The 24,565-nt window shown below is 44.7% G+C and overlaps 1 protein-coding gene across 2 annotated transcripts in view; it reads right to left on the bottom strand.

Moving 5' to 3' along the window:
* Positions 1–21,950, bottom strand: part of NETO2 (neuropilin and tolloid like 2) — a 37,363-nt gene extending 15,413 nt beyond the window's left edge. For both annotated transcript variants that reach the window (XM_053400235.1, XM_053400237.1), the window contains exons 1-3: positions 21,849–21,950; positions 3,159–3,215; positions 1,406–1,546 (exon numbers count right to left, since the gene is read on the bottom strand). In XM_053400235.1, coding sequence (XP_053256210.1) covers positions 1,406–1,546; positions 3,159–3,215; positions 21,849–21,882 — 232 coding nt within the window. In that variant the 5' untranslated portion in view covers positions 21,883–21,950. The remainder of the gene's footprint in view (positions 1–1,405; positions 1,547–3,158; positions 3,216–21,848) is intronic.
* Positions 21,951–24,565: the final 2,615 nt, after the last annotated feature.

Genomic DNA, 24,565 nt, shown 5'->3' with positions numbered 1-24,565 from the left:
GTAACTCAGTCTCTCCACATTATTTCCTGCAATGGAAAGATAAGATTTTCTTTGGTCAAGACAATAATCCTTAAAAAACAACACACACACACTTACTTTGCACCAAAAGCTTTGTGCAAGCATCATTCCTAATGCCTTTTCTGGGATTTGACTCAGTGTAGTAAAGAGGAGTGGGAGAGGAACAGAGGAGACAGTAATGACCAGAACACACTGCTTATTTTCATGAAAACCATAACCATTGTGCACCTGTAACATTGAAACTGGATATCTTTATCTGCCTCAGCTGCAATAAAACATGTCTCTCCCGTATACCCACAGCAGGCGCTATAACCCTTCAATGGTCTGATTTTAGCCCTGATGGTGCATTCCTCTATTGTCTCTTGAGATAGACAAATGCCAACAACAACTGATTTAATGTGACTGGATATCCGGATATGGTTGTGTTTTCTTTATGGGATTCATTGCGGTATGGGGGCTGCATGTGAATGAAGAGTATTTTCCTGTATCAGTGTTTGAAGTCGGTAGAGAATAATGTATGTATGTGTATCTCAGACAACATAGCAGCAATGATAAAAAAACCCGCTGCCCTTGCTTAGTTTAATGCTTTGTGGTATTTTCATTTAGAGTCCAAGTGATTTATTTACTCAATAGTTGCCTAGATACCTGGACTGTTGTTTCCCTGGTTTTCTTCCCAATGATATCAATATTTGTTGAAAGATATTTGAAACCTCTAAAACTCTAATCCCCACCTCCAGAATACTCACTATAATCTCCTTGGGGTATTAGAGAGAATAATTAACCCATCTTTCCATGAATTATTCTAGTCTTGTTTAGAAGTTTAACTCTCACCCTCCCTATCATAGTCTGGCTAGAGCAGGTAGTATTGATATTTCAAGGGAACCCTTCATTGGCACCAATGGAAGCTCTCCCTGAAATGCAAATGCTGCCCTCAGAGAAGCCATTTCTACAGGGAAAGAGAGAACGACAAAGTTCTGCAGTTGCTATTTATTTATTTAAACAAAATTGTATATTGCTTGTATGCAGTTAACAAAAATATAAAACAAAACATTAAAATTATTAATAAAGCATTATTTAAAAACATCCACAAGATAATTAAAATCAACAATAGGTAAAAATAGGGCTGCCATATCTTGCAGAACAAAAAAGAGGACAGCCCGAGTCACTGCCAGCCCAAGATGGGGAAAGAGGGACATGAGGCCACGGCGGCAGCTATGTGCCTTTTTCCCAGCTTGGGCTGGCAGCAGCTGTGGTGTGTTGTCAGACTCCTGCCAATGCTTTCTGGATTTTGTTTTATTTAGATGTAACTAAGTTGTGCTTAAGATGTTTTAAACACACATACTTTCATCAGTGGAGTACACAAAGATGTAAACAACAATGTCAATACCTTCTAAAATATAGACACACTCCTGGTTCGGTGGGTAGAAATTAGGGAAGTTTGGTGAAGCGAAGTGGCCTCCGTTGCTTGTCCGTACCCAGTCGCTACACTGGGTAGTTGCTAAGCGGTTACCTCCAATATTCTGCCCACCTTTTTTGAAGAAAACACAAGAAAACAATTCATAATAATTCCAGGATACCTCCACAAACAACCATCTCCCTCAGAAAGGCAAGCTCTGGGTACTGGTACGAAGTCTGTGACATTTAGAGAAGTGTAAAATCTCGGTCGTAACCAAGTTCCAAAACCACCCATTACCCTGAGACGTGAGGATAAGGTCAGTTTAAATCAGAATGAGCAAAGATCGAATTCCTCAAGGATCTCAAAACCACACTAAATGTGAGCATATCTCTAAAGGGAAAGTGTTTGTTTCTTAAAACTGTTTGCTCTTCAAGGCCCAGGGGTCAGCAAGCTTTTTCAGCAGTGGCCGGTCCACTGTCCCTCAAACCTTGTCGGGGGCCGGACAATATTTTTTGGGGGAAAATGATGCAAGAGCACCAAGAACCCCAGTGGCTGCTCACCTGTGTCTTGTGAGTGGCAGGGGCTGGTGGCAGCGGAGAAGGGACGATGAGCAGAGTGCAAACGGGCTCCGGAGAGGGGCTGCTTAAAATGGCGGCCACTCGAGCGCTGCTGCTGCTGCTGGCACCAACAAAGCCCAGCCCCCTTCCTCCTCTAGGCAGGGCGGGGAGAAGTCAGGAGGAGGGAGGGAGGAGGAGGTGCCAGCACCGAGGGAGGGAGAGGGAAAGAATGCATCGCTGGCGATCCACGTGGCAGTTCCCGGACCATCCGCGGGTCAGATCCAGAAGGCAATTGGGCCTGATCCGGCCCACAGGCCTTAGTTTGCCTGCCCATGGGCTAGACCTATCCCACAGAAAGGGCTCCGAGATTGCCAGAGCAAAGACTCCGCTCCATGCTGACATGCAGAGGAAATGCTGTTGCTCAGAGGTGGAAAGGCAGCATGCTGAGAAGAATGGGCAGTGTTGTAAGCAGTGCCCATAACTGAGACTTCTGTTCCCTAGACAATTCCTCAAAGATTTCTAGAATTTCAAAAAATGTATATGTTCCACGTTTGAATGCTCACACCTTTAGAAAAAAAATTAACCCCATGCAAAAATTAAGAATTCAGCTAGTTGTTTCTTTTCTCTACAGGAAGGGACTGCAATCTGCTCTTCCTCCCCAAAGACAGAAGCTTTGAAGGCAAAGGTACATATAATGCATATAAACATCATGCAAAAAGGCTTAAATGTCAACTTATTTCCAAGAAAGCAAGCCAAGTGCTAATTACTCAGCAGTGACTTTCCCCCCACGAATGCTTCTTACTCGGGGAGCAATTAACACACACAGCATTGCCTTGCGAAAAAGTTAATTAGCATAGGCCTTTAACAACAATATGCATGTGAACGTGTGTTGAATTGAGAGTTCTTGTTCTTCAATCTCTATGGTCGCGCTTGTCACAAAACCACCCCAGATATGCACTGTGGCCACGAGCTCCTCACTCTTCTCATTGTGTACCAGCTTCAGTGCAGAGATCCTGGTTGACATTAAGCCAGAGTTCCCTGTAACATCCAAATTGGGTCCCTCCAGCGTAATGTCGGTTAACTAACAAGGATAATAAGCTAGGAACAACATTTAAAATTACATTTAAAAAAATCAAACTTTTTATGTACCAACATGTAATTACAGCAAGCGTTCTCCAGAGAAGTACCTTGAGTCTTTTGGGCCACAGCAATTCCTTCCACGACAAGTATAGTTATCAAGAACACTGGTGAGAAAAAGAACAGGGAAAAAACATAGATCTATAAATATAGCAGGAGGTGCTGCATCTTAGCTTCACACCCATCCTGTGAGGCAAGTTTGAGTATCCCAGGGTAACTGGATCAATATATTTATTTAGAAGGGAACACAAAATAAAATCCCTCAGCTACTTCATCACCGAAACAACTCCCTCCCCCCACTACAACCTTAATTTTCACTAAGTGTTGGGTTTTTCTGAACCAATAAAGGGACCAGTGCTGTAAAATTCCTCTGGCTATTATGCCAATACTTCAGTTAAGACCACTTTCTGAGATTAATTCAGTGTGTGTGTTTTAAATAGCAAATCACATTGAATAACAAATTCTGTACAGAAATGGCCATGTATAATCAGCATTGATAATAAAAAAGGATTAAAGACATTCATTATTGATGGCTGTGCCATCCAAGAGATTATTGATGGCTGTGCCATCCAATTGATGACTGTAGCATCCAAGAGAAATCTTGCTGAGACAGTGGTGGCTGGTACCCATTGATTGGGACTGGTAGGGCAGAAGACAGGGAAAACCTACAATGGGCAGAGCCAGAGCCAACGACAAGCAGAGCCAACCAATTTGTTTTGTCCTCCTCCTGCTTCCAGAGCTCCAAAAAGATACATGCAATGGCTGGACAGATCAATGACTGGAAAAACCTGCTAATAAAATTTTGCCAGATAGCCAAATGGGCCCAACTATGTATTATTTTTTAGTCCATGGGTAATCTCTTGAGCTTCTGATCACTCAGTATTCATATTTAGTAAATTACGAACAGCAGGCAATATTTTGGAGGAGTAAGTTTTTCATAAAGTGTGGAAAAACTCTGGTAAGAGCTCTTCCGTTATATAATGTAAGTTATTACTTTACAGTGCAGCCCTATGTGTGTCTACGCAGAAGGTAAGTGCATATAGGCACAAGTAAACCATAGTCTCAGGTAAGTGCATATAGGACTGCAGCCTGCTTTTTATTTTAGTAATTACCTTTCCCCCACTGCCAGTTTCTATGAAAATAACTTTGTTACCCAACGATATCTGAGAAAGATTGCTTATGTTCTGCTTCCCAATTTCCTTGATAAGCTTTCCTTCTGTTATTACTCTCTCTTCATAAGGTGATATTTTCTAAGCCACTGTGTGCAGAAAGACTTTATTCAGATCCCAATGAGCCTGCAACAATATTGCCCTGGGAAAAGTTCTGGGTTAGCACCAAACCTTTGGAGGTCTTCATTTTGAAGTAGTAGTACATTGAAGCACTATGTGTTTCTCTTACTCCACCCCAGGCATTGCCCCTCTGTCGTTTCAGACACACGATCAGAAACTGAATCTCTGTTTTACTCATCATATGATCTGCCACTTTCTGTGAAGTCAAAATATTGTCTCTGTAAGAGTGCAAATAGTATGATATTGAACAAAATGTATATTCTTCTCTGACAGCTTGATTTCCCTCTCTCCAAATATCAATATTATCGTTCCTAAGGCTATTTTGTTAATAATTGAGGTGCTTCATCAGTGCCACACTTCACTTTCCCTAATATATGTACCAGCAGCCTTGTGGGACATCTTCGGGAGAAGAAAAGGCTAAGGAGTAAACCCTACACAAATCCAGAGTGGAGCCCCAGAGGTGTTTGGGTGGTGCCTTGCACACCTCCTTCCAGCAACTCTTGCAGCCAAGCTGGTGCCAAATGTATTGCCTTGCTTTCCTTTGGACCACATCTGCAAGGCTAAGAGAGGGGTCTTGTTGTTTGGGCAACCCAGGACATCCATACACACTGCCCAGACTTCGCACTTCAGTGCTGCTAATGCAGTGGATAGATTTCACCCCCGGAGGCACACTCTCTTGTCTCTCAAGACAGATGGATGCTAACCCCATTTATATCTCTCTACAATGATTAAAAATCTTTATCTTTTGAAGGGTTGCTGAAGTGGATTTTTTAAAAAAATCTCCACTTAGTACCCTTTTCATAAACAACTCTCAATCAAGCTGAAAAGCATTCAACTCTGAACTTGAAGCATCCTATTCAAAATTTATAATTTGGCAGAATATTTGGATTATTTGATATGTACATGTATAATTTGGAATATTTAATGTGATTTGATTGGATTGTTAAAGTGGAAAATTTAATAAAAATGAATTTAAAAAGAAGAAGAAGAAAAGCATTCATTGCCAAAGAGAAGCCCTCCACCAGTCCAGAATTACCATGCCAATTGCACCATTTTATTGACACCTTGGTTGAGATTAAATATGCACCTAACCTACCTTGTTCATTGTTAACTGGTCATTAGTTGGGAGAAGGGTGTATTTCAGTGACAGAGCACATGTTCTGCATCAAAAGGTCCTAGGTCCAATCCTTAGCATCTCTAAGTAGGACTGGGAAAGACCCATGATTTCAGTACAAAGCACCATCCTATGTTTCTCCCCAAACTTGGGAACTACAACTCTTCCAGCCTCCAACTGGGGCAAGAGATCTCCAAGGGATCTCCAAGGTGGGTTACTGTGGAGATGGCAACAGCTCATGCTACTCTAGAAAGCTTTCTCACGTACTCTCCTCAGTCTCACACTATGGGAAATTCAGTTCATACCCATCCAGTCCATGTAATCCAGGCAGAAACGAAAACAAAGCTCACATTTTGTAATGGAGGCAGATAGGCACTGGATAGGCTTAGATTTGGATGGAGGGGAGGTTGTAGCCTCCACCTGCTCCTCCACGGTAAAGGATATCCTGTTAAAAGGATCAAACGGGCATCCCTTGGGGGGCTGGAGTGGATTAGTGGTGGCTTCACCCAATGCCTATTGTCAAACTTTCACATCTGTAACCAATAAAGTTGTGGCCTTAATTTATCCCATAAATCAATATACTGTGTTTTGTCTGGTTATTTCACCATGGGGACAGGGTGGTCTCTGGGCCTCATCATGCAATGGCTTTTTGACAAGACCAGTGTTCTATCCACTATTAAGAAACATGCTGAGAGGCTGTTGATTGTATATTTGTGTGCATCTGCTGAAAACTGATTACTAGGATACTCTCAAGTAACCAGCAGCTCTTGGGTTAAGGACTCCTGAAAATGGCAGCAGCATTTGCACTGAACCATCACTATCCAGAAGGCAGGTCTGGAGAAGCAATCCATCACAGATTTAGTACATGCATTAAAGTAGTATTGACTAGCATTATTCAATTAAGTCAATTTTTATATATATTTAAATGGATGTGGATTTGCATAATTATTATTCTTCAGGGGCAGAATTTCTCTTCCTCAGCATAAGTTTTTTCACTGGCTTGTCTCAATGTTCCTGCAACCATTCTATGTTGGGACTGTGCCTCTTCAGTTTTAAGATTCAGCACACGGCTTGCACCAGATAGATGTAAAGTAGCAGTAAAACATTAGGCATCCCACCCCAGAGCACTTGAATAAGTCATCTTCAATGTTTGTTTTCGGAGATTCAGGAGAGCCTTGGACTGTTTCATGATTGCATGATTATAATCTTCCTTGAGAGTGAAATGGAAATGCATGTGAACATTATACCACTTCTCAGCAAGAAGCCCTACATAGACCTGGGGACTGAGGATAAGGCTTATCACATTGCCTGCAAAGCAGCAGGTATACCGGCATTGCTGCAGGTCTAACCCAGGACTGCAGTGGTGCAGAGTGAGCTGAGCCATCCAAGGATAATAACTTAAATCTCAGCCAGTGCAGTTTCCTTAGGGAACTAGCAACAGTTCTTCAGCACTGCATGTAAATCTTAATCCCACCCCCACAATATTTTTTTGAGAACAATAAATAAAACTTTTGTACAGTAGAATTACTGTATAAACAGTTGTCTGCTGTGATTTGCATTATGCTTAGACTTGGGCTTCCTTCTACCTGGGTAGTAACTACTGAGCAAGGGATTTTATAGGACCCATGACTGAGAACACCAGGTGCAGTGTCATTGCTGAAATTAAGCAGGTGCTGCCTTTATTATTTTACTGGATGTGAAACCTCTGGGAACCCAATGTCAGAAGACATATATATATTTAAAACACAGTTTATTGCAGTAAGAAACAGAGACTGCCATGTGAATCTGAGTTTTTCCTTTTTAAAAAGTATATTGGATATGTGTAATGCATATATGCAAGATACATGTGTTTCTTAAAAATTAAAACACAGAGCAATTGATACTACCAGCACATGACTTCCTTGCAGCAGATATCTCACTGTGTTATGAATTTGTTTCCCAGGTTATCATCAGTCTTGCTTTTCTTTCAGCTTTTTGATGACCCACATTTTCTTTTTCTGAGCTTCCCCTCGCACTCATGACTCCAAAGCTAAAATGGTTTGTGGTCCTCTATCCCTAAACAGTAAACATCAGGTAAGCCTGTTGTAACAAATTAATTCTCAAGGCCTCTAATATATGTACAATGTAGTCCAATACGTACAATTTGAATGACAGGATTATTTTGGTGTAACGCTTTCTTTTCTTTCTCCTAGCACAGCAATTCCCAACTGGGAAATCATCAAAGACTTGCAGGTAAAGTGTCAGGCTCAGCAAGAAGTGTTGCCTCTACCATGTACATTGGCAATTCTTTGTCTATGTTAGAGGAATGGTGCAAGTTTTGGCTGTCCGACATGGTTGCATATGATGGGCAGGTGCTCACAGAAATTTCCTTGATGCAGGAATTTTTGAGGTGCACCTCTAATTTGTACAGGGATTCTTTAAAACCACTGATACAGCCAGCAAGGACTACTATAGTCCAGATCTTGTTGAACTACAACTCCCTTCATCCCATGCCATTGGCCATGCTGGCTGGGGCTGACGGGAGTTGAGTCTGACAGCATTTGGAGAGCCACAGGTTCCTCATTCCTGTACTACAGCGATACTTTTATTCTGACAAATGCTAGACGACTGATAAGATATACTGCAACGTATGTAGAAGACAGCACACTCTGCAGACCACTTTCCTGCTAAGAACTGAAGTACAAATTGCATGTCTTTTATGGCCATGTTATACAATGGTCCTGGTGTACTTAGCTCCAGAAAGTACGCTCTGCAATCCTACACTCCCATAAAAACCAACACTTTGCATTTTGTACTCTGTGACACCAAGAACATGTGCTTTTTGAACTTTTCCTACAATATTTCCTAACCCTGGTCTTCAAATGCAATGCATTAAAGATTTCAGACTGTGAAATGTGGGAGAGATCACATTTTTTAATACTGACCAGCAATTTATTTATTTTTTCAAAACAACCACCACTGCCATGTAAGTTGAAACCTGGTAGAGTAGGTAGGAAACAGGCTAGGCTTGAACCTTTTTGCCTGGTGCAGTAGTTAAACTGATAGTTTTGTACACAAGAACACAACTGCAGTTTGAAGTGGCACAGCCCACTCTACCGCCTCCATTTTGTGACCTGTATAAACCAGGCTTGAGTTTCAATTACAAAGTGAACATATAAGCATATCTGGGCCAAATTAGGAGCTGGGGAAATACAATCAGTCTCCTTAACAAAAAGTCTTGGGGCTGATGCATATGTTTTGGACTGCTATGATAGATACAGATCCATACTTTAGAATAATTATTCCATTTTCAACCCCTTCCCCAATGAACATGTACCACGTAACTGCCTCTTCGTACAGACAACCATTTCCTTACTGCAGCCAATGCACGTAGAAGCTCACAAAGTCTGTCAAACAATACTAATGTTTCTTAAAAGACATTGCTCCCTCCCTCTGGTTTAAGCATCAGACAATGTTCGGTTCTGCTCTAGCCTTTCAAATTCCCATATGTGCCGGAAGTTCCATTAGTGTTAATCTATAGCAAAGTATGACTTCCCAACAGACGGTCTCCCATCTGCAACAGATGGTTAACTGCTTTCCTTCACTACTGACCTACTCTGGACATTGAACAAGCTCCATAAAGGAGAAAGTCGTATTTTCCATTATGGGTTTCCAGGGCATTGCTGAATAGCCAACTACTTACCACCAAGAAAAGAAAGGACAGAATTTCAACCAGTCTCTTGGTTTCTAGATGTTGCTGTTAACGGGTTCAGCTGTTTACTGAAGAACTCTGGAACTCTGCCAAGTGGGGCAGCCCTTCCATGAAGTGGGTAGAAGGTTGGCCGCTGCCCTCTCAGTGTGTCTTACCACTCCCAATTTGTGATACTGGGCTATGGAGACCTAGTAGAACATAGATTGTTCTGATGTAAGTGTGGGTGACATAATTTATGTATGGTGGCTTGTATTCAATATCAGACATCCTCAGAGAAGACCCGTTGTAATTAGTCAACCTAAGTTAATCATGCTAACTAACTTCAATAGGTCTACTCTGAGTAGGACTAACATTGAATGCAACCCAGTGCTTATAAGAGAGCCAGAGTGGGATAGTAGCAGCTAGAGTGTTAGACTAGGACCAGGAAGACCAGGAAGACACCTGGTCATGAAACTCACAGGGTAACCTTGGGACAGACTGTCTGTCTCTCTAACTAACCTACCTCACAGGGTTGTTGTGAGAATAAAATGGGGAGGGAGGATGTATTGCACTTGAGCTCCTTGGATGAAAGGTTTGATATAAGTGCAATGACGGTAATAATGATTATAATAATGAGAACCCGCCCTTCACCCAAGGGTGGGCTACATAAAAGTATTACAGAAAACAAATGAACAGCAGAACACCAAAACAGTAGAGGATTCACTAAAACTTCATCTTGCCCTACCCATCTCCAAATACCTGGAGGGGGAGGCGCATATTCATCTGCCAACAAAACCTCTACAACATCAGTGTAGGCCACACCTCACAAGAGAGAGCATTCCAAATAGTGATGGCATTGCCTGAATTGTCCCACAGAGCTTTGCCAATGGCTCCAATTTCTCTTGACAGCATGCTACTACCAAGGATAAACACACATCTGAATCTCTTTTACCCCAGCCTGGAGGGACAGAAGCCTACAGGGGTGGACCTTTCTACCAATCTGGCAATGAAACAATGCAGAGAGTGTCTGGGAGGCTTTATGTAGTGCTGTGGGCATCGAGGAAAAATATGGTGCTTAATTATCTGTGATTGAAGATGGAATAGTACTGAGAAGTCTGTTGGATACAGGTGTGTGTGTGTGTGTTAATGCTAGGTTCTGTATTTTCTACAAAGCTCTGAGGATAAGGATGCATGTGAAGGAGAGAGTATTCTGTTCCATTATGCTCTAACAACTGCACAGGAGGCCTCTTCAATTAAGCGGGTAGGTCAGTGTGTTCTTCAGGGTTCTGAATTACTGCTAACAGACATGTGCATCGGATTCTGTAAAACTGCACTTTTGGTTTCAAACCATACCCTATGAATTCAGATGCTCTCTGTCTCTCTGCCTTGTGAAACTGTATCCTTCGAAGCTGCACTGCACACACAAAGAGTGGGTGGTGTACATGTGTCAGTTCCATGGATACTGCAAACAGATCTGGGACTGTTTAAATACCATTCTGTGTTTGGCTTGCACACTCCTGAAAGAACTGGAGCTTTATTATGTGCAGCTGAATAAAGAGAACTAGATTCTGATGCAAGAAGAAAGGAGATCTTTCTGACTGGGATGGTAAGTAGAGAAAGAATGGGCGATAAGCTCCCCTGACACAGCACACTGCTACTTCGCAGAAGAAGGATGGGGTGGTCCACCTAACCAGGACAAAATTATGCCCTTGTTCACACACATAACGCTAAGCCAAACCAAGGTATAGTGTGCATGAGCAAACATGTAGGCTTCTGGAGAGGAAACTGCGGCTGCTTTGCTCCCCACCCCCCAATCATTTTGCTGCTATGTTGGCTTACCATGCCATCTGAACCTAGGCTCATGGTTGAGCTCTCTCCAGACAAACCACAAGCTGCAAACCATAGCACAAACTCAGGTTTCTGTTCATGGTCTGTCTGTGAGAGCTGAACCATGAGCTCAGGTTTAGACAACATGCTAAACCAAACCATGGTTTAGCTCAGCACAGCACAGTGGCAAAACAACTAGAGACAGGGGTGCCAACTTGAATAAAATATTTTTGGGGTGGGTAAGCCCCGCCCCACTTCACTGATCACATGACATGGTGCACACACACCATGGCTAGGGAGGAGCAAAGTGGCCACAATCTCCTCTCCAGGAGCTTGCATGTTTGTTCAGTCACACTATGCCATGGTTTGGCTTCATGTTACATGCGAATTGGGCCACTGTATTGACAGTATAGCTCTTCAGCTACAACATACACTGCTTTTACATCTAGCATATGTAGGTGAGTTGATAGGACTGATACACAGCTGTCGTTTTACACAATGGGGGGGGGGAATAATAAAACCCTGGAAGACAAGACAATACCCACAGAATCCCATACAAGAAATATGCAGGCTTCTTAACAATAATGCGCATTTAACATTCCAGGCATCCGATCACTTTCAATTGACAGTGATAAGTCTATTTACTACTGCTGCCCCTTTATTGCACACTTATTTTAAGAGAAGGAAAAAGAAAATCAATGAACATCAATGCTTGTTTCTGTGGTACGAGCCTTTTTGGCATTCTGAATTAAGAGGGAAAACAAAGGACACCACAGGCTACATTTTTCAGTGCCACTATCCAGCAATTTCACTTCTTTCACTGCTGCAGCTACAGAAACAAACCTCCTGGAGGATTTATAAAATCTGATTGGTTTTCACTAAAGCTCATGTTGATTCTATAAATAGTTGGAGCGCTCTGTGTGTGTGTGTGTGTGTGTGTGTGTGTGTGTGTGTGTGTGTGTAGAAGAGAAGCCTACCGCTACAGCATGGCTAAGTAGCAGATAAGCAGCCAATTACAGCAGATAAAGAGGCAAGACATTTGGGTTTTTTTCCAGACCAGACCCCATCCCATTCGCTTTTGTTCACACACCCTTTATATTTCCCTTGGCATCTCCCTTTTTGCACCCTTTCACTACTGGAAGCCCCTTTTCTTTTATTCTCTCTCTCTCTCTCTCTCTCTCTCTGCGCCATGCTTCTGGAGATTGTGAAAACATCCCCGCTCAGTCCCTCCGACTTTGGGCAATAATATAACAAAAAGAAGGCAGTGCTGCAGACACAAACTTCAAGGAAATAATTTTCTATTATGGTTCCTTTCTGCAGTGCTAGAGAAACAAAAAAAACGGTGACCTAGCAGCCACGTCCTAACAGAATGGTTAGTGCAGGCACTGTGGTCTAAACCACTGAGCCTCTTGGGCTTGCCAATCAGAAGGTCAGCGGTTCAAATGCCCATGACGGGGTGAACTCCCGTTCCTCTGTCCCAGCTCCTGCCAATCTAGCAGTTCGAAAGTACGCCTGTGCAAGTAGATAAATAGTACTACTGTGGCGGGAAGGTAAACGGCGTTTCCGTGCACTCTGGTTTCTGTCACGGTGTTCTGTTGTGCCAGAAGCGGTTAAGACATGCTGGCCACATGACCCCAAAAGCTGCCACATGGACTGAAAGCGAGATGAGCGCCGCAACCCCACAGTCGCCTTTGACTGGACTTAACTATCCAGGGGTCCTTTACCTTTTACCTTTTTTTTACAGTGCATCAGATCAAATGTCATGTTTGCCAACCCCCAAATTAAGGCCGGGGGGGGGTCTGGTATCTTAAAATGTGGCACAAAGCAAAGATAAACAGGCTTTGGGGGGTGGGGTGGTGCAATCCTATTCTTCAGTTTTGTCTGTTACACTAAATAAGTGCAGGGGGTATGGGCAAAGAAAGTGGACCATAGGGAGGACTTTTGTCAGTTTTTCAATAGTCACAAGATGCAGACTCCCCCCCCCAAAAAAAACCTTGCTAGTTTAGAACAAAACTGCTGTGAAAAGTCACAGGGTTTATCATAAAAGTTTTTTTCAGGTGAAACTGAACTTGGCTGCGATATTACGTTACACACACACACACACACAGCTTCATTTGGACATCAGGGTTCCCTACAAGCCGTAAAGTGGAAGCTAAACGATGAAAATTCACTACAGTATACATGATGCAATTATCACTTGTTTTATAAATCACATTAACCTTTCTTTGGGGAGGGGGGCCTGCAGACACAAGGACTGTAAAGTGGAACTGATAGCAATCTATTAAGTGGTTATTGCCCCTGCCTCGATGGTATCATATAGTGCTCATGATCGCCCTCGCAAGGTTCAGGTTGGGATTAGTGAAATTAGGACAGCTGTAAGCACCCCTGACATACTCCCTTCCTTTGCAGGTCCCATTCCTTGGTGCAGTAAACATATAGGTTTTTCATATATCTATAACATGGTTCGGCAAACTAAGGCCTGGGGGCTGGATCTGGCCCAATTGCCTTCTAAATCTGGCCCACAGACAGTCCGGGATTCAGCGTGTTTTTACATGAGTAGAATGTGCCCTTTTATTTAAAATGCATCTCTGGGTTATTTGTGGGGCATAGAAATTCGCCCCCCCCAAAAAAAAAATATAGTCCGGCTCCCCACAAGGTCTGAGGGACAGTGGACTGGCCCCCTGATGAAAAAGTTTGCTGACCCCTGATCTATAACTATCCATGAACACACACACACACACAAAATTTCACAGCAACATAGAATTGTAGAGTTTGAAGGGACACTTCTCTGCACTTCCATTTAATCCTCACAACAACTGTGTGAGGCAAGTTAGGCTGAAAGGCAGTCATTGGCCCAAGGTTATCCAGTAGGCTTCATGGCTCCATGGAGAGTTGAACCCTGGTCTCCCAGGTCCTAGTTTGATGCTCTAACCACTACACCACACTGGCTGTCATATTGGTTATGCTAGGCTTCCCCAATCTGGTGCCCTTCAGCTCTTCTGGGATGCAACTCCCATCAGCCCCAGAATCATAGGGCCATACTGCCTGCAGTGGAAGGACGTCCAGTGTTCTTAAAGCAACCTCTACCAACCTAGTGCCCTCAGTTTGTTTTGAACTACAACTTGCAGTCAGCCCCAGCCAGCAGCTGTGCTTCAGGGCACCAGTTTAGGTAAGGATGAGCTAAGCAGTTACAGTTGCTACAGTAGGGAGCATCTATTGCCAGTACAAACTTCTGCCTGAGAGAGAAAGGAAGAGAAGCAAGTGTTTTGCACTAACACAAGGAGGATTCATTGGGGATAGCAATTCAACAGTGGTAGCAATCAGTCCTTGAAGAATGTGTTTCTCCTCTCTGTCAAGTCCAATGTAAAGCCTGTTTAATCTCGAACAGTTATAAGGCATCACTCTTCAAAACTTGGCATTGTAGCCACAGGGGCTAAGAATTTAGCTTTAACATTCCAAATTTTATTCTGTATTTAAAAAGTGGTGGCAGTAGTAGATTCGTAACTGGCATCAAACTAGCATTTCTGGCCAATGATCTTGAGTCATTCTTCCTTACATTTTAGAGAATTCTGATAATACCATCGCTAGACTTTCACAACCATACCTAACGCTATATACCACCGCTCTTCCCAGTTGCTGGGAAGAGATCACAGGTTTACAAGCCATCTAGCAGAAAAGGGAAGGGAAATCTCCAGCAGAAAACCTCAGTTGCAGTCAGGCAAGTAAAAGATACACAAATAGCATCCTATTACAGTGATGAGGTGTGCTATGACTATTTTAAAAGGGGGCGCAGTATGGACAACAATATTTCACCGTGTTGTCCCCAAAGTACTGATGCCTCAATTTCACCAACCCTATACACAACTGGGGAAAAGGCACAGCACATCTGCTGTACAACTCTATATTCCCTTTCCCCTACAGAACAGTTTGTGTGTGACTAGAGTGCAATCTCTTTGTGTGAGAAACTGAAAAGTAGACAAAAAATTATACTGATGGGTTGTAGTCAACTAAGTTTTACTTAGAGTAGATCCAACAAAATTAATAAATGAAAGTTAGTCATGTTCATTCATTTCAACAAGTCTACTCCAAGTAAAACTTAGTTGAATGCCACCCAATATTAATTAAGATGGATGGATGTGTGTGTGTGTGTGTGTGTGTGTGTGTGTGTGTAGAAAAATAGCACAGATATTAATTGGCTACCTCCTATCCCATCATCTACTTCCCATATACTTGATGAACTCTTGTGAGCACTATCCCTGATCATTTTCCTATTCTCTCAACTGATTTTAAAGTTCTTATCTTAGAGAGTTAAATCCCCATCCTATCACAAAGGCCAATTCTGCTCCTAAAACTATATATAAAATTGGTTCTGCAGAAACTGAAGCCTTGGATAGAACTTACTCATTCTCACAGCCAGAATTTATAGGTTTTATAGTAGGGATTGTATGAAAAAGTTTAACAGCATCTGGCAAAGCTTCCTAGTTTTCCCACTTCTCTTCCCCTTCCCAATATCTTTTCCTTCTTTTTTCCCCTTCAAGTTGTACATCCCATATGAATTGGTGACTGGGACAGAGTGGGGAGAGGAAATGAGGTTCCTCTTGTAGGGCTTTGGGTTGGGTTGGTGATGCGTGGGGCTGTACTGTGAAGAGAATGAGGTTCATTAGATGACTGCTTTAGTAAACTGTTTCTATATAAATAAATGGAAATAAGAACCACTGTTCTTTCTTTTAAGCCGCCAGCACATTATCTCAGCTAACAGTGGAATCACTGCCATATCAATCTCACCTTTATATACAATGGGGCTTTGCAATGGTTACTAGAGACCTATTATAGTTTGTTTCAGCACCGAGGCAGATGCTCTCTGCTTGCATGCTCTCCTCAGAACCCAGCAGGCCTTTAGTGAGTGGAAAATCTGGGATATTAATTCCACTTGAAGCAGCATTAGCTTCCATTCCATGATCTCTCTGTGTGTGTCTCAAAGGAAGCTGTACAGGAAACCAAAGGCAGCTCACTTCCCAGAAATTCAGGCATTCCCGTTCTGTTTGTGCACACAATATTTAGATCATAAGCTAGAGACATGTTCAGGAGCCTTCAGATCAATGTCTATTCTATCCTGGTGTTTTGCCTCTCTAGCTGAAACAATTCAATATGCCTTCTCTTCGGTAAAGGTCAATGGGTTCTTTGCTGCTATCATGCAGGACATTTCAGAAGGTAATTTAAAATACACATAAAAAACGAGTATTGGATATGAAGCCACAACAAGTGATATCCAGCTAAGTCTTAGTAGGCCCAAGTTACTTATGTTCATTGATTTCAATGGGTCTACTCTCAAGTATGAGGAACATTGGCTATCACCCTATAACTCTGTACAAATGACTGCTGTTTCTGGGTTTTCATAAAAAGAGAAAATGAAACACACACACACATGACTCAAAACAATAACAAGTGGTGGGATTCAGCTAAGATCTACTAAAAGAAGACCCGCTGAAATTAATGGACTTCAGTTTGTTACATCTAATGGTTTTAATTGGTCTGCTCTGAGTAGAATTACTGCTGGGTATGTCTGAGTTTCTTACATGTTTAATTCAACATCTTGCTCATAGTCATTCTTTTCTCAATGCTGCCCCAGGGTGATGTTAATCAAGTTCACAAAGAGGTTCTGAAGTTGGGTCTGCCTTCCTCATCCCTAGAAACAAGAAGCTTAACACCTGGACAACATTACTCTCCAGAACTCCTGGACAAGGATGGGTAGGATAAAGTACAATTACAAAAACCCAAAACGAGAAGTTTAATATTGTTGCAGAAGAACAATATGGAAGAAGCAAATGAAGGCTTTGCTATTCTCCCAAACCAAAGGTTCCGTTTTGAAAATGAACAAGGAGCTTTCTTTAGCAAATGGAATGCAGCAGTTAACAAACCCTGAAGTGACTCAGAAATGTAGGCTTCTACTGAATGCAGATTGAACTCTACTTATAATCATAAAGGGACTGGAATGTTAAATCTTCAGAAAGAAATGTCATTAAGTGGCAGTTCTCCCTATCGTTGGAAAACATCCATTAGATTCACAGGAGAGTAGTTTTTACACACTGCTTGAAGTTTCATTGTTACAGGACCAAATAGGAGTACCCGAATTTACAGAGGCTTTAGTTCATTCCAGAATTTGATACATTTCAAAGGAATGCTATTACACAGCCACAGAAGAGCAACAATGTGTTCCTATATAGCTGGTTTTGCAATCGGCAAGTTAGGTTTTATGTCTTAATATTGGGAGGTTTTATGCCTTAATACTGCGTGACAGTTAGAATCAAGGCATTTACATGGCTAACGTTTGGTTCTGGAGGAAGGAGGAGGGTGGAAACGCCACTGAGAAATGTTTCCTCACAGTCTTAACACACTTAATTGAACAGTGGTGGCTGGCACCCAGTAAGACTGGTGGGAGGCCAAGAGCTCGAGGAGTCGGAGCCAACAAATTCTTAGTTTTGTCCTCACCCTCCACCCTTCTACAACAGCAATACTGAGAGCAGATCCACACTATGCATTGAAAGCATATTCAACACACCTTTAAAAGCACATGACTTTCCCCAAATAATACTGGGAACTGTAGTTTTCTCTTCTCATAGCTCTCGTTTGCAGCAGCCTCATGAAACTACAGTTTCTAGTTCTTTTGAGGAAGTCATGTGCTTCAAATGCATCATGTAGATCTGCCCACACCAGACTAAGGAGGAGGAAGCGAACAGGCATTGCCACACCCTGGGCAGTTTATAAATAAGGTGGGAGGCTGACTGAGGGCAGACTGAGATTGCTGGGGCAATGCCCCACATGCCCTAACAGACCAGTATCCCCCCTGTAGTGGAAAGTTAGGTTAACACTGGTCTGGCAGGACTAGCTCTGTCAGATACCACAACCTCAGGATTGTCCTTTCTCCAAAACTTGTTGAAATTGTCTACTGTAACTTCTTTGCCACATAAGAACTTTAAGGAACTTACTTTTATACCAAGTAAACTAGATATAATTAATCCAAGTATACAACTTACTTCAAAGCCTAACTTTGGGGTCAGCAAAATGGCGAAAGAAGCTACATTTATCATATTGGATCCAATTATGTTTTCAGCTGTGAAACAGCTAAACCACCCAGAGCAATCCTCCAAAAATGTAACTGCATTACACAAGTTATGTAATATACAGAACTGCTATCATAGTGAGTTCAGCACCAAGTTAAAAACTAATGGGATGACATACTCTTGATTCTCTATTAAGTGTCTAAAAATGGAATTTCAGAGGGATTACAATCTTCAGAAAGACTGAGAACTATTCATAGCAGTTTCTTTTTAGATCATCAGATGGAGACACTTTCTGGATTACAGCTAAGAAATTATCTTATAGAAATCTCCTTTTAAATTCATGCAATAACCTGGTTATACAGGAACCTAGCAGACAGGATAAAGCAATCATAGGTTATTTGCAAAGTCAGTGTCAAGTTATTTGAAGTATGCTATGCAACACAAACTCAAGTGTCACAAACGAACAGCGAGATGAATTGCAGGCGCTTTGATTTATAACCACAATATCCTATTACTTTAGTGCTGCTACCAGCATGCATCCTACCCCAAATATGCCACCCCAAAGTGTTGGGCTTCTCATCCAAGGACCAGGAGGGAAGACCTGAGCTTCAAAAGCTCAGTAAGCTGTGGATGGCCCTTGGTAACTTCTCATTCCTATTTAAATGCTAAATCTTGCTTGTCACCTTCTATAGCAAAGTATCAGAATTAGGTAGCATACAAACTTATTTTAAATATTAGCAGCATCAATGAAACAGGCTGGATAAAGGCGTGGGAGCACTAAAAGATGTAGACGAACTGATGCCTGCTTATAGCTCACTTACACTTTGCATGTGCAATTAACCTTCCAATGATGAGCTCATGATACACAGGCTTTATACTATAGATCTTACTACACCATTGTTAATGGAATGTTTCAATATCTATACAGATGTGCTGTTAATAGCTCTCTGTTTTCTTAGCCAAAACTGAAAAACCACTGAAGCACAGCAATTAACTCACGTACAAGGTATTCATAGAGGCAAACATCGTGTTACAGAGTAATATTCCTGGACCTAAAATGTCAGTATTTCTTTTTGTCATTATCTGTCCAAACTATTCTGTGTCATAGAAAATGTATGAATACATGACAGGATGAAGATAAACTTTGCCACCTCAACACCATAAGAGGTCAGCCTAGCACAGGAGGCAAACATCATTCTATTTGCAGTATTTATCAGCTTGCTCCTTAAATTAGGAAAGCAAACATTCCATACAACTCTATTTCCTGATAGAATATTTTAGCAGAATGTCCTGATTGCTATGCCATGTCCAGAGTAATTAAAATATATGAAAGTTGCAAAACATCTGGTGCGCCTCGTTTTCATATAAATGGTTCTCTTTCTACAGTTTTGCTGCAGAAATATGGAAGACGAATACTATATTGTATAAACCAAGGAAGTTTCAGGTAACAAGGATTTTAAAAAACCAAACAGCAACATCAACAACAACAAATAACCGACACACTGTTTGAACCTTGCTCAGTGAAATCAAAAATTAAAAAGATTCAGGAGCGGAACCTATGGTGCAGCTTCCTCTTGTTTCAAAAAAGTATTTAAAACATGCTTCCACTTATGAATGGTAATAAAGCTGCACACTTTGGAAGGTTCAATTCTCAATACCATCACCTGTGCTACCATTTCCAAAGACAAACTGGGAGCCTTGGATTTCCTCCAGGTTTCTTTGGCTTTCAACACACTCGCTATTCCTGGCTAGAAACCTGGCTGGGAATCTGTTATTTCTCTTCTTATGCAGCTCAACAGTTCTAAAATAAGGGCTGTCTCCTGCTACCTGCAGCTCTGTGACAGTCAGCAACAAGACACAACAAAACGAACACCTGGCAGTCCTTAAAGTTGTATGTACTCATAGGGACACTCCACAATCACCTGGACTACCTTTGTCGGCGGCAGAACCAGAATTCCACCCACCCACTGAAAACCTAGTGGGTGGGATTTTCCTTGGGATTTCCTAACTCTCAGTTGCTACTCAGTCATCCCCACCCACCCCAGAGAAACAAACTTCCCCAGCTTTGTAGTTGGACGGAAGCATACTCAGATGAGCCCAAGGAATCAACTATGGATGTTCTCAGGTGGCCGGTCTCCACGCACTATGGAAAAATAAACCAGTGCGTGTATATAAAACCCAGGAATTTCGGAGGTGGGTGGAAGGGAACTGAGAAAGTGCCAACTATAACTGTGCTGCAGTTGTTTCCAGAGAGCCTATAGCTGCAGATCATCCTATTGGAACAAAGGAACACCTGGGCAGTTTATTCCACCCTTTATGGGATTTGTCACCACTGAATGCAACACATACTTCTAATAAAAGTTTAATGGTACGTTGTAAATATGCTACGGATTAGTTGGTGGGACCCCAGGCAGACAGGCACCGTGCCAGCCACAGCCATGCTGAGCACTGCTGACATTTCCTTTGACAGGTAAAGGGCACCTTGCCAGAAGTGTCTTGACCCAGACTCTGATTAGTAGATCTAGGCCATTAAACTTTCACAAAGAGCAAGTGATACAAATCTGGGCCAAACCTTAATCTTCGGAAGGATGGGGAGGAGAGAGTAAGAGGGCTACTCGCCTATTGCAAGCAACCCTGGGCTTGGAAGATATTGGTGTGGGCCACAGCTTTTCCAAGAAAAAGTCACAGCACACCTACCACACTGAGGTGGAGAACATTGGGCTCTGTTTCCTGGGTGTGCAGGTGGGGTGGGGATAGAAAGAGGAAGGGGGAAAAGTCGTGTGCCAATCAGGACATGCTAGGTCTTCATGTAGAGGGCAGAGAGTGTCTCAATGCCTTTGGGGTATACTTGGATGTCCAGATTACTACCCAATGTGCTGGCAGCATCATGTACCTGCAGAGATGCCAAATCGCAGGGCATATGGGTGGGGGTGGGAGGTTGGTTAAAAATGGGTCCAGCTCTTCACTCTCTACCTCCCAAGAAGCTTAAAAACCGTGAGGCCGGAGCAGTATTTACCAAACAGGGTTACGACCTGAATGGAGGCAAACCCCACCCAACCCCATCTCTCCCATAACATTGCAGCATTCTCAGATCACGGAAATTTGGGGGTGGCGGTGGGGCAAGGGAATGAAGAGCTGAATGCTCCACACATCTTTGAAAAGTCAAAACATGGCTGAAACTGGAGCAGAAGAACAGCGGAATCACACACACACTGAGCAGAAAACCTCAACACACCCACATCCCTGTCAAATAGGGAAAAAAGGCAGCCCTGGAGATGTCCTGGGGCACACCTCCACCTGCCCACCCCCCCTACCCCTTTCGTGGCTGGAAGATTGCAGCAACCCTTATCTGTGCTCCAGCATCTGGCTGTTCTCCTAGATGTCAGGGATTAACCCCACTTAACCCCCTAGGGTGGATGTGAAGGGGGGGGGAAGAGAGAGAAGCAGCTGGCTGGCCACTTTGGGGAGCTGAGAGAGGGAGAGATGGTCCCCGTTGAGCTGATCAGGGGGAAGAAAGGGAATAATTCTCTCCCCCCCTCCCCAGGTCCTTAAAGAGACTTTCTTCTCCACGCTTCCTGCCATGCTCAAGTCTTGGGCATCCAGATTTTTCAGGGAGATGAGCAGCAAAGGAGGCTCCCCTGTTAAGGAGAATAATGGCAATAACGGCAGTGGGGACTAGGAAAATAAACGATGGCAACAACAAAAAACGATCGAGATGAATGGTGATGATGTCTGAAATCCTGGGCGCTCTCCAACCCCTTCTCCAGTTTTCCTCCTACCTTCCAGCACCGAGTAGACCTTGACCAGAGCCATCTTCCCTCCTCCTCCTCCGCGGTCTCTCCGCGCACCTGTGGCCGGGGAGGGGCGAAGGGGGTCGGGGGCGAGAGAGGTGAGAAGCGCCGCGCTCCCTCCCTCTCTCTCAGCGTGAGGGGCTCCTCGTCTTCTCACCCGCCGCCGCCGCCGCCGCCACCATCATCGCCCCCCGCGCCTCCGCCAGCGGCGACGACGACCCCCGCCGGTCAGACTCGCTTCGCCCTTCGCCGGCACGACGCCCTCGAGTCCCGCCGCCTCTGGCCGCGGCTCCAGCCCGACCGCCCCTTCATGCCCACCAGGGCGCGCCTGCTGGCGGGAAACTTCCTCGGAGGAGAGGAACGGGAGGAGGGGAGGAAGAAGAAGAAGAAGAAGAAGATACGGGCAGCGGCGCCGCCGCTCCCGCCTCAGCCGAGTCCCATGGAGCGCGTGGAGCCCGCGCGCAAAGAAAGAAGCAGGACGGAGCGAGGCTGCGGGTCCCTCCCCTCGGCGCTCACAAGTCCTCTGCCGGCGGCGGCGGCAAGAGGAGGAAAGCCACGCCGCTCCGCATCCCCTCAGCTCGCTCTCTGGAAACGGCTTCCCCCCTCACGCCGCCTCCGCCACCCGCCCCTCGAGCAGCAGCTCCGACGACGAAGCGCCCGCGCCGCCCAGGCAGCCTGAGAGTGTGTGAGAGGCAGGCAGGGAGGAGGGGAGAGTCCGCCCGAGAGGAGCCGCTTTCTACGCATGTGCCCCGTCGGCCCGTCTGTCTGTCCGCCCGCCCACCGCCCCTCGCGCGCCGCCTCAGAGGCAAGGGGCACCTCCGGGGTCTTTCCCGCCCCTCCGTCCCGCCTGCCCTCTTCCTCGCCGCCGTCGTCTTGCCTCGCGGCACCGGCGAGGGGGCGGGTGTGTGGGGTGACGCAGCTTCGTCCTCCGCCCCTCCTATGCCCTCGCCCCTCATAACCCCACTTTTCTTTTTAAGGTGAGGGGATACGGCAGGGCTGAATCCACTCATTTTATATATACGAGACCGATGGAAAGAGTCAAAAAGTAGCCTCGGCTGAGGGTTTCTTCCACCGCGATCCTATACGGGTTGGGTGCGTAGGTTCGTTCACGCAGCCTGAAAAAGCCCGGGGCAAGGAGCTCTTTTCATTTTGCTGCGAGTCATTTGAGGTGGGTGCCCGAGGAGCACCCACAAAATTCCCCATGAAGGGACCGGGCACCCACAAATTTCGGCGCCGGGCCCATGCACGCTGCGGGGCACCCACGGGCACCCACGCTCGCGGGGCCCAGGTGGCACTCCTGCTGCAAGTTTTGCACCCGGCTTTTCTTCGCAGGAGCTCAGGGGCCATTCCTCATGAAGGGACCGGGCAGGGTCGTCGTCCCCGCGCGCCCTTTACGGGACGAAGGAGAACCACTGACTGGCTGACCCCATGTCGCCCAGTTGGCTTGAGTCAGAGGGCGCGTTTGAAACCAGGGGGTCGCCAGACCGAGGGAGGGGCCTGGAGCTGCTTTTCAGACGGAGATGAATCCGCCACTCTTAACAACGACATCGCCGCCTCGGCCGCGTTTAATTGTCACCCCCTCTTACTCCCGATATAAGGCGACGATGTCGTTGCCTGTGTAGCCAAAACGGCACCATCCGCGCGCAAAATTAGCAGGCTCGGGGAAATCCCAAGGTTTTCAGAAGCAGAAAAAAATTGGGCGAGGATCTATGCTCCCAACTGGAATAAAATATTGTGTGTTGGGGGGGTGTCAGCCTGGTAAGCCCTGCCCCATATAATCTATCTATCTATCTGTCTATCTATCTATCTATCTATCTATCTATCTATCTATCTATCTATCTATCCCAACGCAGTGTGACGTAGTGGTTGGAGCGTTGGACTAGGACCTGGGAGATCTGGGTTCGAATCCCTGCTCAGCCTGAAGCTCACTGAGTGACCTGGACCAGTCACGCTGCCTCGGCCTAACGTCCTTGACAGGGTTGTTGTGAGGATAACGCGAGGAAGCGGGAAGAGGCGTCTCTGTTTCCACCTTGAGCTTCCTGGAGCAAAGGTGGGACACTATTGTAAAAATCAATGGAGAAAAGGCTGCGACTGATTGGAGAGGGGGAATTTTGGGTGAAGTGAAAAGAAAAAAGGGGTAACAACTGAAAGGGCTAGGGAGAAATAGGAAAAGGGATGATTTATCCTTTTTTTCTGAGATAGGAAATGAAAAGGGGGTTGGCGGTCCTTATTTTTGCGCATAGCAATAGGAAGGAGAGTGGACGAGGTTAATTTAAACCAGGGCTGCCCAAGAGAGGGTTGGCCTCAGAAACCAATGCCAGGCCTCCCACTAAAGGCGAGAGCGTTTCTGAGCATACACAAAATGCCTTTGCCTCTGCTGTCAGCTGGAGGAGCTGGAGTTGGGGACCAAGAGAGCGCCATCTGTAGACTCGCTTGAGTCCTGGCAACGCACGGTTGCCTTCCCTTAATCGTCACATCAACCCTGCGAGGTGGGCTCCGAGACCCGGCTGTCCGGGGATGAGAAGCTCTGGGCTCCCCAGTCGAAGCGCAAAATCCTCGGTGTTCCTCCACGATTTCACGCGTTTCTCTCCGTGTTTCGAGAGCTCACAGGGCGCGGCAGTGTCCCTCCCGGCGTCTCCCTTTCCAAAAGCGCGCGTCTCTCTCCCCAGTTGCCGCCGATACAAGTTCCTGGCTCGGTGGGAGAC

Source organism: Podarcis raffonei, chromosome 8, assembly GCF_027172205.1.
Source record: "Podarcis raffonei isolate rPodRaf1 chromosome 8, rPodRaf1.pri, whole genome shotgun sequence".
Classification (NCBI taxonomy): Eukaryota; Metazoa; Chordata; class Lepidosauria; order Squamata; family Lacertidae; genus Podarcis; species Podarcis raffonei.
The sequence above is the reverse complement of the archived record's forward strand: the minus strand, read 5'-3'. Positions and strand labels throughout refer to the sequence as shown.